Source organism: Styela clava, chromosome 8, assembly GCF_964204865.1.
Source record: "Styela clava chromosome 8, kaStyClav1.hap1.2, whole genome shotgun sequence".
Lineage (NCBI taxonomy): Eukaryota > Metazoa > Chordata > Ascidiacea > Stolidobranchia > Styelidae > Styela > Styela clava.
This window is the reverse complement of record NC_135257.1, coordinates 19,499,311-19,522,041: the sequence shown is the minus strand read 5'-3', so window position 1 is coordinate 19,522,041 and position 22,731 is coordinate 19,499,311. Positions and strand designations below refer to the sequence as shown.

General features: G+C 38.0%; 1 protein-coding gene across 1 annotated transcript; it reads right to left on the bottom strand.

Annotated features, from left to right (window-relative positions):
- Positions 1-3,334: 3,334 nt before the first annotated feature.
- LOC120346164 (collagen alpha-1(XIV) chain-like) lies at positions 3,335-22,344 on the bottom strand. The gene is made up of 15 exons (XM_039415832.2): positions 22,192-22,344; positions 20,872-20,925; positions 17,825-17,957; positions 16,963-17,141; positions 16,361-16,531; positions 15,734-15,861; positions 14,347-14,586; positions 13,718-13,808; positions 13,278-13,476; positions 11,550-11,758; positions 9,440-9,655; positions 8,857-8,974; positions 6,822-7,271; positions 5,352-5,524; positions 3,335-3,902 (listed from the first exon to the last, which is right to left on the bottom strand). Exons 1-15 carry the CDS (start codon positions 22,253-22,255, stop codon positions 3,697-3,699), a joined length of 2,631 nt encoding a protein of 876 aa, XP_039271766.2. The 5' UTR covers positions 22,256-22,344; the 3' UTR covers positions 3,335-3,696.
- Positions 22,345-22,731: the final 387 nt, after the last annotated feature.

The window sequence follows — 22,731 nt, the reverse complement described above, 5'->3', positions numbered from 1 at the left end:
TTTTCAGGCGGTTCATTACAAAAGTCATCTAATGCTAACCAGTTCTCTGATCTCATGAAATTCCGTGAGACGGTTCTATATAACCGGTGCAAACTGGCTGAATCCCACTACCAGACTACTGCACACAGACACAGGGCGGCCATTGATATGAACCCAAAAATAAGGACCTAAAGAAAACAATAATAAGATAACAAAGAATGAAATGTAATAAACAAAATGTTTCCATGCATGTGCGACAGCGTATAATTATACTTTGCACTAAAAAGTATTTGCTCCAGAATTTCCTTATTCTTAGAAACTATCTGTTCCATCTCACTTCTAATGTTTAAAGTTGTATTTTGATTCGAATTATACGGCTATTGTTTTGTCATTGTCAGATTGTGGCATTTACAGAATTAATTTGCTGATTACTCTGCGTGGGTTCGCAGGTTCGTTTACCATGTGAGCATGGTCATGTGCAAGAGGATTGCTGGACTCCTCGCCGCCATAGGGTGGTTCACGTAACCCTGGTCAGTTACGGCTTCTTTCACCATCAAGTCCATGCTTCCGAAAACAAATAACTAACTAATCCCATACCGGTACCCGACATGGAATGGTTACCGCACGAGAGGCCGTGGTTCGCCAAATCGCCATATGATTAAGCCGTCTTATCGACTTTCCTCTCCCCCGGGATAAATATGTAAATCCTACCCTGATATAAGTCATGAATGCGCGTAGCAACCAATGACAGAATGAGGTTGTAAAATATCATTCCGCATTCCTATTTCCTAGCAAATCAATTCTGCAATTATTTCAGTTGAATTGACCAAACTACAGAACTAAGTACTGTACCTACCGGTACTCCCCTACAGAAAATAAGGACACATGTCAAAATAAGGACGTTTCTTAGAAATAAGGACGTTATGGAAATACATGATACTGTTATATAGGCAAAATCATAACATTCAGGTATTGTTGTATTTTAGCTGACTGTCCTATTTCACTGGCATACCGGTACGTACCTACAGTATTTACTAACAGACTAAGCCAGATTCAACTGTAAAACGCTTTCTCATAAAGTTATAATCATGATAACTAGGCTTGCTAACCAGTTAAACGCAGCACGTTTCATGGCATAAAATAGGATAATCAATAAGATTAATCAACACATTTATATTTCCTACATTTCTGAAAAGATTCAGTCACGATATAAGACAAGCGCTGGCAAATCAAACTTTGTTTTGACGTGACACGCACTGGAATGTACCGCAACGATTTACGTCAAGAAACGTCATTGCGCATAAAAACGTACGTGCGTCGGCAATGTGTCGAGTGGTCACTCCATTTGCGCATGGCCGAGAAAATCTGCGTCGTTACTCGTTGATCATCACTTAAAAACCAAACTGGACGTTGGAATTATAATGATTTGTGTATTTCGTTTGTATTGCTCATATCTGAATTAGCGTGTATTACTCATTATGTATAAATTGGTTAGTATCCAACTGTGCCAAAACGATGCGCTGAACACACCGACGAAAAGCTAGTGTAGCGAGTACATAAGGATAGTTACTGTTTGCTTCAATATTTCACCACGCATTGTTAATAGTGCATGTTATTCGTCTGAAACAAGTTCGTTGCTTTAATTCATTTCCTTTATGATTTATTTCCCTCGCTCAGTGTTGCTTGTTTTTAATGTTTTTTGTTAGTTAGAAATTTGGTTTCATCACATAACTGCATTAAGGCTTTAGGACTTAGGTGTTTAAATTTGTTATCTGTTCTTGGGATCAATTCAATTGTGCATCTTTACAATATAACAACATTGGCACTCAATACATCGTGTGCTTATTGACCTCTGAAGAAGGAGTTCAGATCGGAGTTACGCTCTGTTAACGTGTGTTCAATAACACGAGAGTGTGGACACGCAGAATGGGTCAATAGCCCCTATACTAGCATTGGTGTACTAAAACATTGAACAAAATAAAGTTCAACGATTGGCTCTAGTTTTGACCTAGACTGGCGGGCCATGTAAGTGGGACGTAAATAGTTACATTTTATGAACAATATTTACAATGTTACAAAAGCAAAAGTGGAAAACAATAAGCCTCGTGCTGAAACTAAATTTAATCGCAATTTCAACCAATTCCTTGGGCTATGTTTTTAGCCGAAACTTCAAAATTTGGTTTTACTTTGGTTGGTGCAGCATCGGGCGGGCCAAATTGATTTACCCAACACACCGGATTTGGCCCACCGGCATAGTTTGCCCATGTCTGGTCTAGAATCTAGAACTTTTAATGTTGGCCGATGCCCGGCGGGGTATCGCTGGGATAAGACCACATACAGAAATTGTTACCAGTCGATAATCAAGCTCGTATATTTAGAAAACCACTTGCAATAAAAAAAAAGAATATTTTTCCCTTTTCGGTTTTCAAATTATATTCATTTCCTGGTCCTATTTCCAGACGGCCACTTTATTGGTATACGACTAAAGACACACACTTACGGGTTGATAAGTAGCGATCAATCCAGGCAATCCTGAATAGCTCGTCAGAAATAAATAAGACTCAACATGCCGTTCTTAATTCTGAAGAAGATATTTTAAAATTGGTGTCGATTATTGGTTTTGACCTTATGGCTTCTTTTTGTTATATATATTGTGCAATTATAGCAGTAGGTTCAATTTGAATCGACGTGTTCTGTGACAACTAGGAAGCATAGCGTACCATTTGATTTTTTTCCAAATATATTTTAAATTCGCGTTTTCAGCCTATTTATCTACCAGCTTGATCGACTAGGCTACTATATTGTCCCATTGCTTGTTGTGATTCCGATGGTCGCCATTTCCATGCTTGAAGCTTCACCTCAAAAACCCTCGCTATGTGTCTCCCGGATTAACTGACTCGAAGTTACCTCGTTTAGCGTTAGGAATACGCTCGCCACCGCACCTCGGATTACTCTGCTTGGGTTCGCAGCTGTGTGAGAGAGGATTGCTGGACCCCTCGGTGTCATAGGGTGGTTCACGCAACGGAGGGTCGGTTACGCTTCGTGACAAAAAATAGTGACCCCCTTTGGTGGCAACTGACTCCGATGACCCCTAAAGGTCGTATCGTCGCCTCCCGGCTCCCAGTCATGTACCGGAAGCATCTGTTAATTTGATGCTTATATATGTATACAAATATTGTTTTCTTGGTTAGACGAAATGAAATAAACTCTCCTACGATAGCTGTTTTACCTTTCTTAAATTGTTTGAGACTATGTTGTTTTGCCAATGTGTACCTAAACACTGAAATCTATTCTACATTTCAGCTTGACACCAACTGTATTCCATATTTATGTTATAGTCTGTTAACGATACAAATTATATACGGACAACTTTTATTAATGGGCAAATATCTTCGATATATATCCATAAAACATTTATTACATTATTCCATAATATGCATGATAGAAAACCACTAAAATGACTCTATGAGCCGTCCAATAATTTTGAAGGCCGTATTTGAGCCGTGGACCAAAGTTGTACATTCATGTACAACTTGAAGGTTGAGAATAAAATTAAAACAAACAAACATACAAACAAAATAGTCACGAAACGATCTAGTTTTGTTTCGAATGTAGCATTGTATTTATAGCAAAATAATATCAAAGAGCGGCGTGGTGCCTTTTGTCATTTATTTTTTACTGGAACATGGTTCAAAAATCATGTGAGAGGATTAAAGTTTATTTTAGGTTGCAAAGAATCTCCATAACTCTGTCAACGGCTTCGTCAATGTCGTTGTACGTCGGTATCTTTACTCTCATGTTCTTAGGCGACGCCATTGTCATGTCATAATCTCCAATTCGATTTTCGATTCCCACGCTGATGACATTAGTTTTCCCACGTAGTTCAGCTCCAATTTTTGCAAAGTTTTTCTCGTCCGATGCACCTAGAAATTAAGATTTGAGTAAACGTGCAAGGAATACAAGGAGGTCTCTACACGAAATATTAAGTAAGTGTCATTTTAGTATTTTCGACTTGTAATATAGGTAGGGATACCATATTTTTGTGACTTCAAATCGGGATGCCTCGAAAGACAACGACCCCTTAGCTGTGATTTTGTATCTTCACATTTTCCGATTTTACTACATAGGCCTACATTCTTACATTCAAAGCTGTCTCGGCTGTCTTTATTGACCATATTGTTATCGAAATTCCATGCGCATATTCTCTGTCCAAATATCGTGTTCAGTTCGAAAAATAGGAAGGAATTGACGTTAACGATACCGGTACAAATAATTCGAATTTAGACTAATTAGTATTGGTTTTACATGCGATACGTCTGCCATCAATGGGAATCAGGGGGAAACGAACGCATTCACCTTCAGTAAGTAGGCTAGCGCCTGAAGCGGGAATGTCCCGCCTAAAGCGGGACGTATGGTAAGCCTAAATATAGGCTAAGTTTGGAGATACCAAAGGTTAGGTGACGTTACACCTATCTAGACTACTTTAGTTCGATTTGGTCGCTTAAGGCAGGGCTACTCAACTATTTTTACCGAAGGTCCGCATACAAAACTTCAAACATATTTGGGTCCGGACTTTCCAGAAATTATATTTCGGCATCCTTATTAAACACGCAATTCCTCGGCCGACTAATGATAAGATTGTTTGGTATGACGTTATTGTCCTTTTCATATATATTTTCAAATTTCAAAAGTGGGGCTAATGATCCAAAATAAAGAATTATACGCGGTCCGAATCGAATATCCGAAAGGTCCGGATTCGGACCGCGGTCCGCCAGTTGAGTAGCCCTGGCTTAAGGTATCGGCGATATATACACGTTGCCTTTGCAAAGATGTGAACTTATGTATAGGTCTCAGCACGGCAGCAAAAGTACAACTCTCCTATCGACAGTCTTTCTGCATCAATCCGAGACTTTGTGGGTCTTTTATAGAAAACAACACCGACACGTATTAATTACTACAGATTGCGCTCACCACGTTTTAAGCTATTGCGCGTTCGCCAACCCTCGCATCGATTCAGTGGTGAATTCCATCAATGAATAAAATTGTGGGCTAACTGGATAATAACTAACTTTTATTTTTCAGAAGTGGAATTTTTTTTTTGCGCTGGTGTTTTCTACGAAAGATCCGACTTTATGGCCTTAAGTAAATTTATAAATATAAAATCCATTTGAAACGTGAATAAACCACCACCTTTGCGCTCAGAACGTTTTAAGTGATTGCGCCTTCGCTAACTCTGACATCGCTGAATTCCATCAATGAATAAAATTGTAACTGGAAAATTACTTATTTAAAATTATTACAAAAGATCCAACTTTGTTACGTTAAGTGAATTTATAAAAATCAACATAAAAAGTGAATAAATCATCACTTACCTCCCATGAAGGTGACAACAGCAGTATTCACGTCTTTACGCTGGTCATCGTTGTTCACTGATTCGAAGAACCATTGATGAATGTATTCAAGCATTTTACCAACATTTAGTCTTCCCGATCGAGTTTGTCTTACGAATCTTATTGCTCCAATTAGGTTGGTCATAGTGTTGAACCTATTGTAAAATGTCGCTGATGATGATAAGTTATCTTCGGACCAATTAAAATCAAAATTGTTCAAGAAAAATAGTTGTTACATACTGTTGACCAGTGGCGTCTTTATGGTATTACAACTCTGGCTCGTGCCATGGGCGCCGTTACTTGGACTTGGGGCGAAACGTTTGGTACTCCTGTAGTGTGTGTACCAGGTTAGGCCAAACTTTTATTGCGATTTTTCTTATTTTTGTTCTATTACGAGTTTAGGGAGTGTCTGTTCTGTGTTAGCCAAGTGAGTATAGCCCCTACCCATAGGTTTCAGTCCCTTTACACATCTTGATGTGAAGTGGGCGAACAAAATTAGTTACCTTAATATTAGTACACACACTTCTAGAGCGCCAAAAGTTTTGATCGTAAAATGTTTTTAATAAAATAATTTTAAATTGGAAATGATCGAAACTCGTATTTTTATTTAAATAATAATGTACAAGCATCTCAATTTAGCAACTGTCGTTAAAAATTGTCGGTCAACGGTCAAAGGGCGCTTGTTACGTAGATACGCCACTGCTGTTGACTTACACTGGGGAGGGTCTGTGAGGAAGTGACCGAGAAATTAAAAATAAATAAAGAATGATGTCATAGCAACGAATGATATCATAATATCGTTTTTGGGCGCAGGGATAGTGGTCCAATGAATTTATACATCCTTCCTCTAAAGCCGTTGGGGCATTATAAGACCTGCGGACTGCGAGTACAATATAAAATGTTTTTGTATAACCTAACGTCGTAATAAGAAATGCTTAGCGTATAACATGGAATGTTCTTAGCATAAATTTTGTAGACTTGCTTCCCTCACCAAACTCGCCCGGCAAGAATTAAGACTGAATGAGAATAAAACGTATATATATATATATATATACCATTTAGTGGGACTTTCTCTACGAGTATGGATGTTATCACACCTTCATCTCAGTTATGCAGTATTATATACCTTATCGCTGTTTTTTGGTACAACTTTTTTTAGAACTGCTTCCTGTCTTATTTAAACGGCATTTGTTGCCCCACAATGCATCATTATAAATTTACATGGTAACAATAGCTCTCGAAGTTTTAGTGGCTACTGGAACATTTTTTTAGAGATCTCAAAATGGTACAAGAACCCAAGTGAAGTCCAACTGATTTATCGAACTCGCGTACCAAGCAGAGAAGTTGGACAAGTCGAGGCAAAGTATCAATAATTATCCAAAAATGTACATATAGCAAAGTGACGTCAACATATTAATGTTATTGTGCTTGAATTGATAATTTAAACCTTACTTGTGATATCTGAATATAGCCCGCGATGATTCGGCTGTTCTCACGACTGCAACTCGTGTTCCTTCCGTGTCGCTCATATCTGTACCTATTGGTCCCAAACTTTTCGTTAATTCAACGAAAAATTCCTTCATTTGTAGGAAATCTTGGGAATTAACTTTTGATGTTCCATCTAGGACATATATAATGTCAATAGGAGATGCTATACAGCTTGGCCTTCGCATTGTTTCTGCATGATTACTGGAAACAGCAATTTCTCTTCCGCTTCCGGGTATGGTCGTGACCCCTGTTGACGTCACTCTTACTCTGTATGTATCGCGCCCTACTATGTCAAATATAACATTGTCTTCTGTGACGTTTTCGTACGTCAGGAGAGGTTTTTTATCTCCGTTTCCAAAAATTTCAACTCTGTAATGCAATGCTTCTCCGTTCTTTTTCCATGTCGCCTTCATTCTAATTGTAATAGAAATATTTAACAGTTATAATAATCTGAATGTTAGTAGAATCGGGAAAATGTAAAACTTGATTGGATCATTAAAACCATTGTGATCCAAAAGTTTAAGTGAGTGAACAGCGAGCGCCCAATATTAAAATTTATACGGCTTTTGACAAAGATTCCTAAGACAATTCGGAATCTCTCCAGCAAAATTTGCAAACTGTTTGTGGCTTGCGTTATAAAAGTAAGTCCTGTAACTTGTAAGACATGGCGGGTGCTAATACTGTACGCAAGCAAGATGCCACGTACGCGGTGGCTCAATTGCTTTCCCTGGGTTGGAAATGATGCTGCATGTGGTCAAACAGCGCGCGAATGACTGTAACTAGTACCAATAAAAAAAAACGTAAAAAGCAACACAAAAGACTCATACTGAGTTTTTTATTACGAACAGGACGCTATGCGACTCTTAGCCTTGTCTCGAGCTCAATAGCTTATTATTTATCAAAGATTAAAATCATCATAAGGACTCGATATTTTCGCAAACGGTGACCGTACATTTGAACCCATGTGTATATCCGCGGGTTCAATCAATATGCGGGTGCTAAAACCCATGGGTTAGGTTAGTATGGGTTCAAATATTCGTAAAACCAAAAAAAATTCCATAGGTGCAATGGCATGCAGGTGCAATTGTCGTGGGTTCAAATGTACGTGGGTTCAAATGTAATGGAACCTTCGCAAACATGAGCCGATACACTTTTACTGTGTATGAATTAGACCAGTGTTTCTCAAACTATTGGTTGCAACTAGGGCTGGGCATTTTCGAATACCTTGTGATTTCAGAACCGAATCGAATATTTTTTTCGAATCGAATCTCGAATACTTAGAAATTATATAATTGTAAGCGAATTTTTTATAGTAATTGGTCCTCCTAACAAATAAGAAACACACACACACAATAAGAAACACGTTTTATCAATAACTCACTACAGAAAATAGTCATATGTTAGAAGGGCGTTGAAAAAATATGATTTCAATGAAGGAGAATTCACCCGAACCATTGTCGGAGAAAAAAAAAGATGGCGGCGATTCGAAATTTCGCTCTGAAGCGATTCGAATAATTTACTACTCGATTCGTAATGCCCAGCCCTAGTTGTGACCCAGAGCTGGGTACTCTGAAAATCTTCTTGGGTCGCCTGTTTTTCTGACAAAAATAAATTCCAGTAAATTTTATTGTTTATTTTATATTTATTAATATTGTATCACGATATTGTAGTATCGTAATGTTATACGTGGGAAATGTCACAGCATAACACTTGGCAGCATCTATTTTGCTTAAGTGAACCCACATCACAATTTTAAAAACTTGCTGATGGCAAACAAGCGCAAGTCACCCACTAGCAACATTGGATTAATTTCTGTTGAAGTAAAAATGCATGTTTCGTAGTAGCCATTTAATTTTGCGCACAAAAAAGCACTTCATAACGTTTAGTATGCGAATATAACAATTGATACCTAGATTTAACGAAATTTATTTTTTTTCAAATTTGGGTTGATTGAAAAAAGGGTGGAAACCACTGAACTAGACTTATCCGTTATACGTACTTGCTATCATTGAGCTGTGACAGTTTGACAATCTTCGGTGGGTCCAGATACGGCATCACTACAAATTCACCTCTCACTTTATCTGTAGATGATACGCCTTCGGCATTCACGGCGATTACTGAAAATAGATCGAAGGTTAAGAAAGGAATAATAGTAAATAAGATTAAACAACAGATATGCGAGGAAGGATAGAATGTGGAGCTCTTAATAAGGTATTAAAAATCATATACTATTAAGAATGGGGGTGTACGTTTGGGATCAAGTTAGCAGTAGAATTGGTATGCCCTTAGAGTGACTCGAGATTCGATTTAAAAATTTTCCATGTCTCATTAACACTGGAATGCCATTTCACGTTATTTTCTACATTATATTTTTCAGTATGATGGAAAATTAACTGCTGATTACTGAGTATTACTACTTTACATGGTCATAACCAGTGGTGGGATTCAGCCGGTTCGCACCGGCTCTATACAACCGTCTCACGGAATTTTATGAGACCGGGTGAGAAATATGACTTTTGTGATGGAACCGGCTGTCAAAAAAAATTGAATTCAACACTGGTCCTAACGACTCGCGGTCTTACCTGTTACAACGTACGATTGTCCTCGTTTAAGACCATCAATCGGGATGGTTGCTCTTGTGATACCAGTCACAAATTTAACAAGAGCACTGCTGAATCCTTCGTAGACTTTGACAATATAGAACTTCGCTTGTTGATTCTTCTGCCATTTCACCCTTATAGTTTTTGTATCCAAGGCTGAGGCTGTCACATCATTCAGTTCGATGTCCCATCGACCATCTGAATTATAATAATCAGATTTACGTTCACATATAATCAGGCATGTCCATTGGACATATTTTCTGTCCCATTCCCATCCCATAGGATTCCCATTGGAATAAAATTCAATAAAAATTGTTAAATTTAGGTTTAGCGTCTACTAAACAGGACTACATGTACGAATAGACGTGCAAAACAACAGAATTTACGGACTTTGTTAACTTTATATTCATAACTATATATTAGACATGTGTCCATCAGCCTCTTCACGAAGCATATAGTTAATGCTGAATGTATTTTGCTCATTATAACTAACAAGATAGCTATGCTCAAATATATGAACACAAAATTCATAACGAAATGTTTACCATCATTTCTCCGAAAATCATACGGTTTTCGTGTCCCACATATCCCATGGAAAATACAAATATGTGCTGTTCCATCCAATCCCACGGGAATCCCATTCCCATGGACAAGCCTGCATAACTGAAAACAAGTCGCCTATAGTCAGGGATGCCATCGATATGAACCCAAAAATAAGTTGTATTTTGATTCCAGTTACACGAACTGATCTTTGCCTGCAGGCTATTGTTTTGTCACTGTGGCAATTAATTTGCTGTTATTACGTCATGAATGCGCGTAGCAATCAATGAAGTTCTATTATCATTTCTAGCATATCAATCATTTGAATTGATCAATTCAAGTTCCCATTATAAGAACCTCTAACCTAAAATGACACAAAAATAAGAACACATGTCAAAATACGACGTTTCTTAGAAATAAGGTCAAAACTATTTTCTAAGTCTCTAAGACAAAGACCTTCAGAAGGACAAATCTTAGACATATGAGGACGTTATGGCAGCCCTCCCTATATAGTGGTTTATGGGGTGAACATAGCAGTTTGAGAGAAACACTGCCTTTTATGCTTAGAGCTTTCGAATGAGCTTTAGTCATCTGCCGGGTTCGCGTGCTACTAGGGCTAGGCATTTTTGAAGACCTGATGATTTCAGAATCGAATCGAATATTTTTTTCAAATCGAATCTAAAACACTCGAAAGATATGTGTAACTCTTTTATTGTGATGATGCCACCAGGTACAAAAATGACTGGAAACGTGGAATTAACACTCAGTCAGTTAACAATAACAAATACAATAACAAACGTGTTTCATCAATAAATCACTATAAATCTTGTGTCACAATACCGTTGTAAAAATATAGATTCATTGGGGGAAAAAATGGGGAATTTACCCCGCCCTTTAGCGGCCGAATAAAAAAACAAGATGGCGGCAATTCGAAACTTTCGTCAGAATCGATTCGAATAATTTTCGATTCGAAATGCCCGGCCCTGGTTAGGACTTAATGAACTATGATGTAGTTGCATGGAACGGACGTCGTTCCGTATCCTAATCTGGATATATCGTTGAATCACAGTCAATGCTGTAATACTGTCCTTTTGTTAGAGAGGGGGTTGGCAAGGTTTATGGACCCGGGGCCAAAAATGTTGCCCACCCGGCCACCCACATGGCTATGTATGTGTGACGTAAAAGGTGAAATTTTATGAACAATAGTTATAGTGTTACAAAAGCAAAAGTGAAAAACAATAAGTCTCGTACCAAAACTAAATTAAATCGCAATTTCCACAAATTCCTTGAGCTAATTTTAAGCTAAAACATCAAAATTTGGTTTGGTGGTGGCAGCATCATATTGAATTACCCAACAAGCCGGATTTGGCCCACGGCCGTACTTTGCCCATGTCAGTGTTAAAGCAATGTCTTCGTTTTGCCTCACGGTATTTATGATAATAAATATACTTGGAAAAAGTTATTTTATCGTCTTCTATATTTTTGGCTTTCTTCTCTGTAAACCTCACTTATAGTAAACTGAACGATCAACTTTACACATTTACATACTCACACTTATGGCAATCCAGTGCATGTGCTGCCTTCTCATCATCAAAGTCAGTCCCCGGGAATTTGGTTCCGGTGGTTCTGTCGACACAATAACATCGTTTGGGGCATTGCATAGCCTTGTATTTTCCGTCCTTGGCACAATCAGGCATTGGTTCTTTTTCTCCTTGATGGGTTTCGTAAAAGGCTTCGAGTGCTGATCGTCTTTCCTCACATCTGAGAGCAAGATATTAAGAGTTATTTCTTAATATATCTCCCTGAAAATATTAGTACGCCTAGCGCGAATTATCAGTGGATTATTTGAGAAAAATCTGACTTCATTCCACAAACGCTAAGGATTTGGTTTCTGCAGGACTGCTTACTCACCTTTTTGGTTTTTAAACTTCCTGCGCGGATGACCGTAAAGATTACATATGGTTTCCAACTAGACTTATCACAACCCATCAAAACAATAACGTAATTTTTTTATAGCCAAAGCTTCTGAAACTTCTGCCGCAAATCACCGCAATGCTTTCAGTGAATTCAATGGTCGTGAATTCATACGTTTTTATTAATCTATTGCTCGGATGCCAAAAGTGCAATGGGATATCGAATTTGTTAATCCTGATTTAGGATCTGTTCTTTTAGTGTTGAATATCTTGCGCAAGATGTTGATTTGAACTTGGTGCTATAATGCGGATCGGGCCGGATCGATGCGGAATACTTTTTATCTACTGATAGTACACACCAGGGGTCGGCAAATTACAGATCCTGCCCGCAAAGTAAAATAATCCGGTCCGCGACGCTTCGCTGAATAATAGCGACAAAACGGCGGTTTTGACGGTGAATTAATTTTATAATCCACGCTCGAGGAGTTGATTACATTCTTTACGTAACAGAATTTATTGTGAGACACGTGTAGACTAAATTGTACTATGACCTAACAATTTATTGAAGATCTACTCGTTTAACGAGCGTACAATTTAATTATAATTAGACAAATAGCAACACGCAGAAAATATTCGAATAGAGCTTTTTGAGATGCAATTCAATAAGGAAATAAAATCCATATTCTATTCGAGAGATGTATCACTGTTTGATTTTTATAAAAAGTATCTTTCGGAAGGAAATCCCCATCGAAATTCGACAAACATGCCAAAAAAATCACATCCATGTTTGAAAGTACATATGCGTGCGAATAATTGTTCTCGAAAATGAACATTACAAAGAACAATCTGAAAACTCGGATGAGTGATGCCCATTTAGAAAACGTTCTAATTTTAGCTTCATCCACTGTTCCGCCTGATGTCGAAAAGCTATCAAGTGTCATACAACACCAAGTGCCATATTATATGCCATTTGTGATTTCACATGTTGACGCAGTCTTCCCGCGCTATTTAAAATCTAAAATTTTAACTTCTGATCTGTGTGAAAAATTTGTTATTCATCATCGGTTTTTACCTTTCTAAAAATATGCGGGCATCAAAAGGTTGCCGATCCCTGATATACACTCTTACAACCTTAAATATGTAGTTCATTAACGGTAGAAGATCAGCACTTCTTCACTCGGGACTGGGGCGCACCCAGGGGGTTGAATATTACAACCAGTAAATGCCATCTACTATAGATAGTCATGTTCCCTCTTCGTGAGTCGCTTCGATTATGAGATATCACAATTTAGTTTTTTATACTGCTTGTCCCTTCTAGAGTCTTGTTACGTTACGGGCAAATCAAATAGCTCATAAAACAAACTTACGAAGGAATAAGGGGTTTGGTTGTTGTCGTGGCAACTGTGGTGGTTACGATCGGTATGATCTCGTAGTCTAGTTCGTTTATTTCTTCTTCCGATGTTTTTTCTCCCATAGTTTTCACCGTTGATTTGGGAGACTCGGGTTCGGTTCCTATCAAGGTCACAGCAATAATAGAGACATCGTATGTTGTCCCTGACGACAGTCCTAGAATATAAACAAGTTGATTTAATCATAGGTTTGGAACTTTAACTTTATTTGGAACACAAACCGTTACTCTTTTACGGCGCTGTTTATACAGCTTATTTGATATTATATATAATTAAACCACGTATTAAATTTCCCTCCTTCGTGTTAATCTGATGTATTATAATTGTTGTGCCATGGCGGAGTTGAAAATTAAATATTTTATCTAAAATATTTGTTTATTGAAATTTGAAAATACAACCTTGTATCGTTACGAAAGTTTCTGTCATATCTTTGAACACTCGTATCATTTCGCCATCGTTTTCAGGATCGTATAAGACTACTTTGTAGGACTGGAAAAAATAAACAAACGCTTTGTGATATCAAGCATAAAAATTGGATAAACCATTTCCACCTCGGCGTCTTTTAAACCTGACATGGTCTCGAAGTTGCGGTGCTGTTGGACACCTTAGGGCAGTGGTCGGCAACCTTTTGTCGCTCGCGGACCAAAATAATGGTTGCAAGTCATTGACGGGCCGCACATATTTTTAGAATGTTGAATATGTCAGCGTTTCTATTCTGTATATATATATGCTAGACTCGTAATATAAGGTTACTTTATTCGTGAATTTGTGCTTGATTGAAAGGTAATAAAATGTGAAGTTGAACTCACAAAAAATGTTATTTTTAGGCCACTATCCGTATCTTTACCTAGTCTACGTCCCGAGCAATCCGTTTTGCGTTGGAGCACGTAATAGTTAAAACCGGTCCTACTCAAAATTCACCTCATTGAAATCACCGACGTTAAAATTTACTCAATTATAAAAAAAAATGGCAGACATTTGGGTGAAAATATGATCGTCAGGGAACCAAGAGAAAATGAAAATTTACCTTAGCCATGGGAAATTCCAACCAAGAGACGTAGAAGCTATTCTCGGAGACTTGTGTTATCGTAGGAGGATTAGGTGTGGGCATAGGTCCAATCCCAATCGTTCTTGCCCCAGAAAACTTGATATATTTCGCCACAACTTTGAATCTGTATGGTGTTTTCGGTTTGAGTCCAGGTATAATAACAAATGGAATCTTTATATTGTCTATTTTCTTCACAACTTCCCCATTTCGAAGTGTTACCTGTTAATTTAAAGTAAGTTGTATCAGTATCGCCTTATCAAAATTGTAAAGGTGACTTACGGTTTTATGAACCGGCTAGCGTTTTTGTCATAAATGCGGGCGAATTTAATTGTAATGAATAGTTACCGGGGCACATAATTGAGCACATCTTTGATAAAAAGACTACAAAAATCAACGTGTATGCCTCGCTATCTTTAAGAGATTTTAGGTCAGCGATTGACACAGTCGAAAATCGGATTTATCTTAGTACTCCATCAAACTCAAATCCTATGCAAATCAATGTGTATATGTTAGTAAAACTTTAGAGATTTTAAGTTGGTATGAATGAACACTTTTCAACCATTCAATATAGCCGTTTCGATTTTTGCTATACAGTATGCTTACTCAGTCGGTGCATGCCGATCCGCTATCATATAGGTATAGGCAATGAAATAGAACAATATAAAAGCTTTAAAAACTGACAAATCTAAACAGATATAAATATTTATAAAAGTAGATGCAATTTTGAGCAACTAAGATAGCAGTTTTGTCCGTTTAATGTAGTATAGTGTTCTAAAGAAATCAGGAATCCGTCACTAGACTCGTACGCCGTCCACAGAATAACGAGAAAGACTCAGTACATTAAATTCGATCATAGATTTAGGTTTGCGGTAATGAGAAGGCGTGAGCACACTACGAAAACCAATATGTATGCTATTCAATCTTTCTGATATAACCGTAAAGCAGATTTCCCAGTCTCATACCCATCCGCGAAATCTACAAAAACCAGTAAACATGACATTTTCTTTCTTAAACTTTGAGAGATTCCAAGTTGGTTATTTGCAAAGTGTCAGATTGTCCCAGATCTCAACAATAGATCTCAACAGTCAACACAAAACAGTCACATTCTGATACATAACGTATTTCCAAAGCAAGACAGCATCGTTTGCCTTAAAATCCTTCCAGGGTATTTCTGTAAAGTTATAACCCCGATTAGTCCAAGTTAAGCGAAGTTTTGTTCAGAAAATTGCAGTTATGTACTCTGAAAAATCAAGGCGTCAGGACTCGACTCCTTGTACTTTGTCCGCGGTTTATCGAGAGAAAAGGTCAATAAATTAAATCCAATCGGATTTAGGTCTGCGGTTATGTGACTATGATAAATACTTACAGTAACTGTGTAGAAATCGGCGCCTTCTACCGCAGACCAAGTAAACAGTACGTCGTTGGAATCCTTCATTCTGTGAACCTTTAGATCTTCTGGCCGCGACAGGACTTCGGTTACCGGAGCTCCAGCAGCTAACGAAAAATAACAATGTTTATATTACTGTTTTATACGGTTAATCTAATTATGTAGATTATGGCGCTGAAATCGCCACAAATTGAATTTTGATGTCTTTGGAAGCAGAAAAAAATAGCTGTTTATTGATTAGATCGCGCTGCACAGCGAAAAACCGCGCACAGCTAACATCACTAGTCGGACTATCAAGATAGTTTATACCGTTTTACACATCGGCTAGGTTGCTGAAAATCGGAACAAAATTGAATTCTTCTGTGTTTGGGCCCAAAAATATCCTCGTTAATTAATAGCTGTTCAACACTCGTGTTGCACAGCACAAATTGCATTATTGCAAAATACTGTTATTCCGATACTAAAAAAGTAGTAATCTCTCATAGAAAGCCAAAACCATATGTCAAACATTTGCGAAATATCAATTTTATCATGGTTTGCTCTATACCCCAAATAGTTTTTTTTCCAAAACTAAAATTTAAATCATATATTCTAATCCATACTCACTATTACAATCTTTCTTTGTTATGCACTTCCCGTTATGCAAAAACGGATTTTCTCTTGGGCAAGCACACCCAGATACACATCTTCTATCACAGATTGGCTTTTGCTTTTCACATGATGCAATACAGTGTGCGTTGCAAGGGGTGTGGATCATTCCGCCTTTGCATGGATCAACTGTCCAATTAGAATGGAAATTAACATGTCGCAATGGCACAGGGTGCAATAAATTGGGTGGCAATGCTGAACAGGAAAGATCCCGATCCTTCCAGAAGCGTAGCCAGCCCAAAATGTCGGGAGAAGGGGCAAATTTTTTTTGTATAATAACGTAATACGACGCTTATTGTGATTTGGTTTCCGCGGGACTAACTACTTATCCTCTTTCTATGCCTTTGTTTACTACGGGTGGAAGGTATATAGATCATTATATGAACGGTCTTCTCTCCTGGGACAAAGAGCTGCCAAACAGGCGACAAAAAGTTTCGATTTTGGGCAATAAATGCTCTAGCACGAATCTCATAGTGAATAAAGTGGTCGTTTGAAATAGTAGTTATTGTTTAATTTTCTGACGAGATGTTTGGAGATTTCCCATAATACTAAAGACTTACGTGTTCTGAATCGATATGGTTTGCTTTCTACGCTTCTATCAGTGGTTCCGTTTAAAATGACTCTCACCGATCGAACAATGACTTCGTAATGTGTTGACGGATCCAAATCCTCAAACTTTACTCGTTCGTCGTGGACGTTATCAATTTCTTCGTGAAGGATGAGTTCTTTGTTCTCAGCTCTAGAAAATGAAGTCGTATTTTATCTGGGTTATCCGGATTTAAAAATGTTTAGCTCCGGTGTTCACTATTAGCGCATTTTTTTCCGAAAACTACTAGGCACTTTCGCATTTTTTTCAGAACGACGCCAACGACATGAGCCATGGCTGCCATACCCTAGATACGTCACTGGTAATAGAACCATCGGAATATTAAAGAATTGCACCGAATGCCCTATTGAGGTTTAAAAAATTGTACCGAATGACATATAAAGTGTGTCCGTGAGTTATAAAAACCAGCAAAATTTGGAGTGAAATATTGGGTCTGTGATAGTCAGATAAAACTTAAAAATAATAAAAGTTATAGCTTTTTGGGCGATCAGAAAGTTTGAATATATATTTATCTTTCACAGATTTTTTCTTCGGGCATTTAAAAAGTTTGCGCCAAAGACTTCCATTGTTAAAAAATCCATATATGTACCTTATTAATACACACACATACACGATAAAAACAAGAGATCAATGCTCAAATATATGGACACGAAAGCCAACGCGAAGTGGCAGATGTAATATTTTTCAGTATTGGTACGAATTCAATAGAGCTCACAGAAATTTTTAAAGAAAGAAAAAGAATTCTAACAGCAACATAATACAAAAACGATCTATAGGTCCATTTCGTGTCCAATAACACAAAAACAGTAACATACTTCAAGATAACGACATCATAGGCGGTAGCTTCTTCTGGTCCTATCCACATAACAATAGCAGTATCCTGAGTGAGGGTTCGACCAAACGGATACAATGCTTGTGAGACTTCAGTTGGAGGCGGGAGCGGTGACTCTGGAAATGTATGTATGATTATTCGTCTCGTAAAAGCAATATAAAAGATTCAGATATTTATTTTCGTCATGCAAGAATCAATAAATCAAAAGAAAAACATAGCAAACTAAAAACGGGATAAAACGATTCATAGCAATTAACGTGGGATCGCGAAAGACTCAGTGAGTCATCCAGTCAGCGATACGAAATGCTGTAATATATAGCAGCAAATATAGCAATGAAGCAATCTGATAAAAATAACTATAAATTACGCAATCATGGGAAAACAACACAACAATAAATTTGAAATAGATTAGACAACAGGAACAACCAATATGATTCATCCAGAACAGGGGTCACCAACGCGTTGCCCGCGGGCACCAAGTCGCCCGCGAAGTCCATATGAGTCGCCCGCAGGTCTGTTCCAAACTAAGCTTAAAAACGGCTCTTATAAGTAAGCTACATCAATTAAATTTTGTCCTGCTATTTTAGTATAAATCACACTTATATGGGAACTAGAAATGACACTATAATAATTATTGTAACCATCAACCTTATTTTTATTTGACCTCAGTGATGTGACGGGTCAATTAACACTCTTCCAATTATGACATCACACTGAGATCACTTTCCACGAACCCGCGTTTTTTCTTGTCCGTTGGTTAGCGGAGCAGTATACAATTATTGATTCCAAAGAAAAATCCATCATTTCCACGATGAATGGGAGGTGGATATATTTTTACCACCATGAAAACAGCCTGCGTGTGTCTCATTAGTTGGGCGATTTTAGCGACGGCAAAGCGGAGAAATATTTCACATCTTGTCACGTAATCTTCCGCGCTAACTACCCACTAGTCAGCACAGTACGGACAGAAAAAGCTCGCGAGTCAAATCATACAGCAATCCTATTTTACGAGACCATCGTTTGTTTCAACCTATCCTTTCGAATCAACATTTTTGACATAAACTCAGGATAGGAGGAGATTTACATATTTATCCCGGGGGAGAAGATAGCCGATAGGACGGCTTAACCCTATGACAAACCACGACTTCTCGCCGGTCACCATTCGATGTCGGGTATGGGATTAGTAAGTTATTTGTTTCCGGAAGCATGAACTTGATGGCGAAGGAAGCCTCAACCGACCAGCGGTTACGTGAACCACCCTACGGCGGCGAGGAGTCCAGCAATTCTTTCGTACATAACTATCCCCGCATGGGATTCTAACCTGCGAACCTAACGCCTAACACGATGGGCCGTAGCGCCGCGACTCACTCCACCAGGAACAAACATGGAACACGCCTCACTGATGAAAATCTGCAAGACTCGCTCAGAGTCAGAGTTACAGTGTCAAGTTACACGTCGGAGTATAATACTCTGCAACATTTGATAGTACAACTGTTAAGTCCACTTTATCTTAGACTTGTGCAGATTGTTGAAAATCAATTTAAAAACACTCAGTTTTGAAATACAAGTGTTATTGATAGAAATTTATTTGCAACGTTGTGATATGCGTTTGATTTCCTGAAGAATCCTAAAGTTTATTAGTGTCTATACTTCACTAAATACCAGTAATTATATCAATAATTGAAGCTTAATCGAGCAACTGAGTTTTTTAGAAGTGTACATTGAACTGGTAGCCCGCAGCTTAATCTGTACCCAAGAAGTAGCTCTCGGCTTCGAAAAGGTTGGTGACCCCTGATCCAGAATATATAGCTTATTAGCGACATCTGGTGATTTATATACGCATCACTGAATACAAAACAATAAAAAACAAGTACGCAGCGTGAGTTAGTAAAGTAAGTTAGTAATTATCAATAACGAAGACGGGATGTATGCACAAGACCATACTGGCCTAAAACACGAATGTGCGACATACACCCCTTTTGATATATATAAAATATAATAAATCAAATACGTATAATATGGTCTTTTATAAAGACAGTTGTCCAAGAAGGGTGGGTGGGTGTGGTAACAGGGGTAAGGGTGGAGTGTACAAGACTGTTTGTACAAAGGTGTTTGTACGACAAATCAACATATCAAGATAAAATGTAAAATTTGTAGCGGAGCGGAAAATTTCAATTTCGGCAGTTTTGTTTTGCATATAAGTTTGGTTAACAAAGTCTCGATTTCCCAAATAAAGTCGGGAAGAGTTCTATGGAATAGTCGCAAATCGCTGACATACGTGAAAATTTATATTTGCGTTAGGGATGTCAATAGATTACAATCGTCATAAGATGACAACGAAATATCATGAAAACACTTTAAATGGTATTTTTATTTCACACAAAGTTAAACTAACCAGTCAGTCAGTATTGGCTTCATTCCTTTTTACCGGTGTGATTAGGAAACCACTGTAGGCCTATATATAAGTTCGCATTCGCGACTGAGATGAAGTGTATAAAGCATGACACGAATTTTGAAAACATTCACGTTGCCATGTGATTTGTCCCGTAGATAGTATTTAACATATCCGTACGCGAGTAGAATATGATATGTACGGCCCAAACTAAAGTGATCGAATATGAGCCTTTGGAACAGTGATTCCCGAAGTTGATTGACCGGCGGTCAAAATTAGAAGTGGAAGGATATTCGCGGGGCTAAAGAGGTGAGCGCCCGCAAGAGGCCGATAGTATAATTAAGAGACCGGTATAGTTAACTTGTTACGAATATACACAATGCTTAAACTGTGATAATGAATTAGCAACTAACAGCATTTAGAAGAAAAAAAGAGGCGGATGGTTACACTATTGCATTCCAATTCGGCGGGCCATATTAACGCGGGCAGTATTTGCCCACGGTTTTGGAACTACTGCTTCAAAGAGTAGTATTTGTAAAATTGTATTAAAAATCCATTGAATAATGCGTACCCTTATATATATGATGTAGAAATTTGACTAGAATATGAAAAGTAAACAGAAAGGATTGAGCACTCACCTTCTACTCCTGTCACAACATCTACTTCCTGGGCGGATATTTTCGGAACGTGATCTAAAAACGAATAATATAGTTAAAGTCAAGTAAAGTGTGGGGAAGCAAGTGATTGATGGTTCGTTTCATAGCCATGATGATCGTTTCATAGCCATAATACGACTACCAATTTCCTAGATAAAAAAAAAACGTTTTTATCGATAAGTTAACGATAGCAGGAGATTTAAAATGTAGCTCGCACTCTCTCGTGTTTTTTTTTTTTTGACTGGGGCATTGTTTATGAAATTGTACTTTATTAGGACTGTGAGGCCGAAGTTTGCATGTTTTTCTTGAGTCAAGGTCGTAACCAGACCCAAATGTTCAGGTAGGGGGGATTTTTCTCGTATATTGGACGCAATACGACGATTATCCGTGCTTTTGATTCAAACAAGGCTAAATAGCAGCCACTGATATCCAACAATATCTCTCTACAGATTCACTTCGCTGTCGCAGTTATCCAAGCTATATAAACGCACACTTTCATCTATTTCGTTTGGACCATTTGGAGAAAGGATTATATTGATAGTAAGCCAGAAAACGTAGGTTTTTTAGTAAATTGTTAAAGAATAGACCAAAATCGTGTTGGAAAAGATGTAACAACGTTCCACTGCAAATGCCGCAGTGTCGTATCTTGAAAGTACCCGAAGTCGGAGTAAGAATTTTAAATTTCACGAAATCAGTGTCGAAATTTTACACCTTCAATTAATTCGCTACAGAAACTCAACAAGCATTAAGTTAAATATGCGTTTCAACAGTCTAAAAGAGTCTGGCATACGCCAAAGTTTTTTCTTATACAGTAGTCCGGAAATGGAGTTGAATCGAAATTCTATAAATTGTAAATTTCTTCCAACGTCACAGCCTTGGGTGCGTTGATAAGCTTGTTCCTAATGCTCAGTCAGGCTCGGCGGCGTGACGCATCATGTTGAGAGTTAGGAATACGCTCTTCACCCCACCTCTTATTACTCTGCATAATGGGTTCGAGTCCCTTGTGGGATAAATGTGAGATGAGAGCTGGACTCCTCGCCGCCGAAGGGTGGTTCACGTAACCGCTGTTCGGTTACGACTTCCTCCCCATAAGTCCATGCATCTGGAACAAATATCTCGCTAACTAATACCATACCCGACATGGAGTGGTAACCGGAGGAGTGGCCGTGGTACCCTCTCTCCGGGATAATATGTATATCCTATCTTGGTACAATGCCCCGTCCTTACTCTTGAGCGACTTTCCTTTATCCATATCAAATATGAAATTCATAAAAAATCATAATACATACAATTTCAACTTACTAGTCACTAACAGCATGCATATTGCAGTCAGAAGGAGTTTCTTGGTTTTTGTAAAATCCATCATAAAAGGTTTAATGTCGCAGAGGTCGAAGGTCACATGGAAATTATGTACAATATTATTTGCTTTTATAAGATATAGTAGGTATCTAAACCCTGTGAAGTTAGAAATAAATGATCGAAAAAGTGTAATCGTCAAGTTCAATAATGATAGCTGGGTGCGTCTCTAGAATATGGGTTCTTAAACTTTGATGATTATTGTACATATGAATTATTGTAAATATCGTCGTTGTGCCGTACCTCCTTTGTATTGTATTGGAGTTTTGTTTGTATAGCCTATTTTTTATGTATATTGTCCTACTATAACGCACCAGTCCTAAACTGCTGTTATATATACTTGTTAGGGGTGCATGTCGCACATCTGTGTCTTAGGCCAGTAAGGTCTTGAACATGTATCCCATCTCTTTTACACTGTTTATTTATTATGCAGATACTGTTACATTTTTGAGGCAAATGAACATACATACATGCATACATCTCCTG

Coding starts and splice junctions, on each gene's coding strand:
- LOC120346164 (XM_039415832.2), bottom strand. CDS start 22,255: ATGATGGATTTTACAAAAACCAAGAAACTCCTTCTGACTGCAATATGC. Junction 8,975..9,439: donor ACAATCGTACGTTGTAACAG/GTAAGACCGCGA, acceptor ATCTATTTTCAG/TAATCGCCGTGAATGCCGAA. Junction 7,272..8,856: donor TCACAGCTCAATGATAGCAA/GTACGTATAACG, acceptor TATTACAATTAG/AATGAAGGCGACATGGAAAA.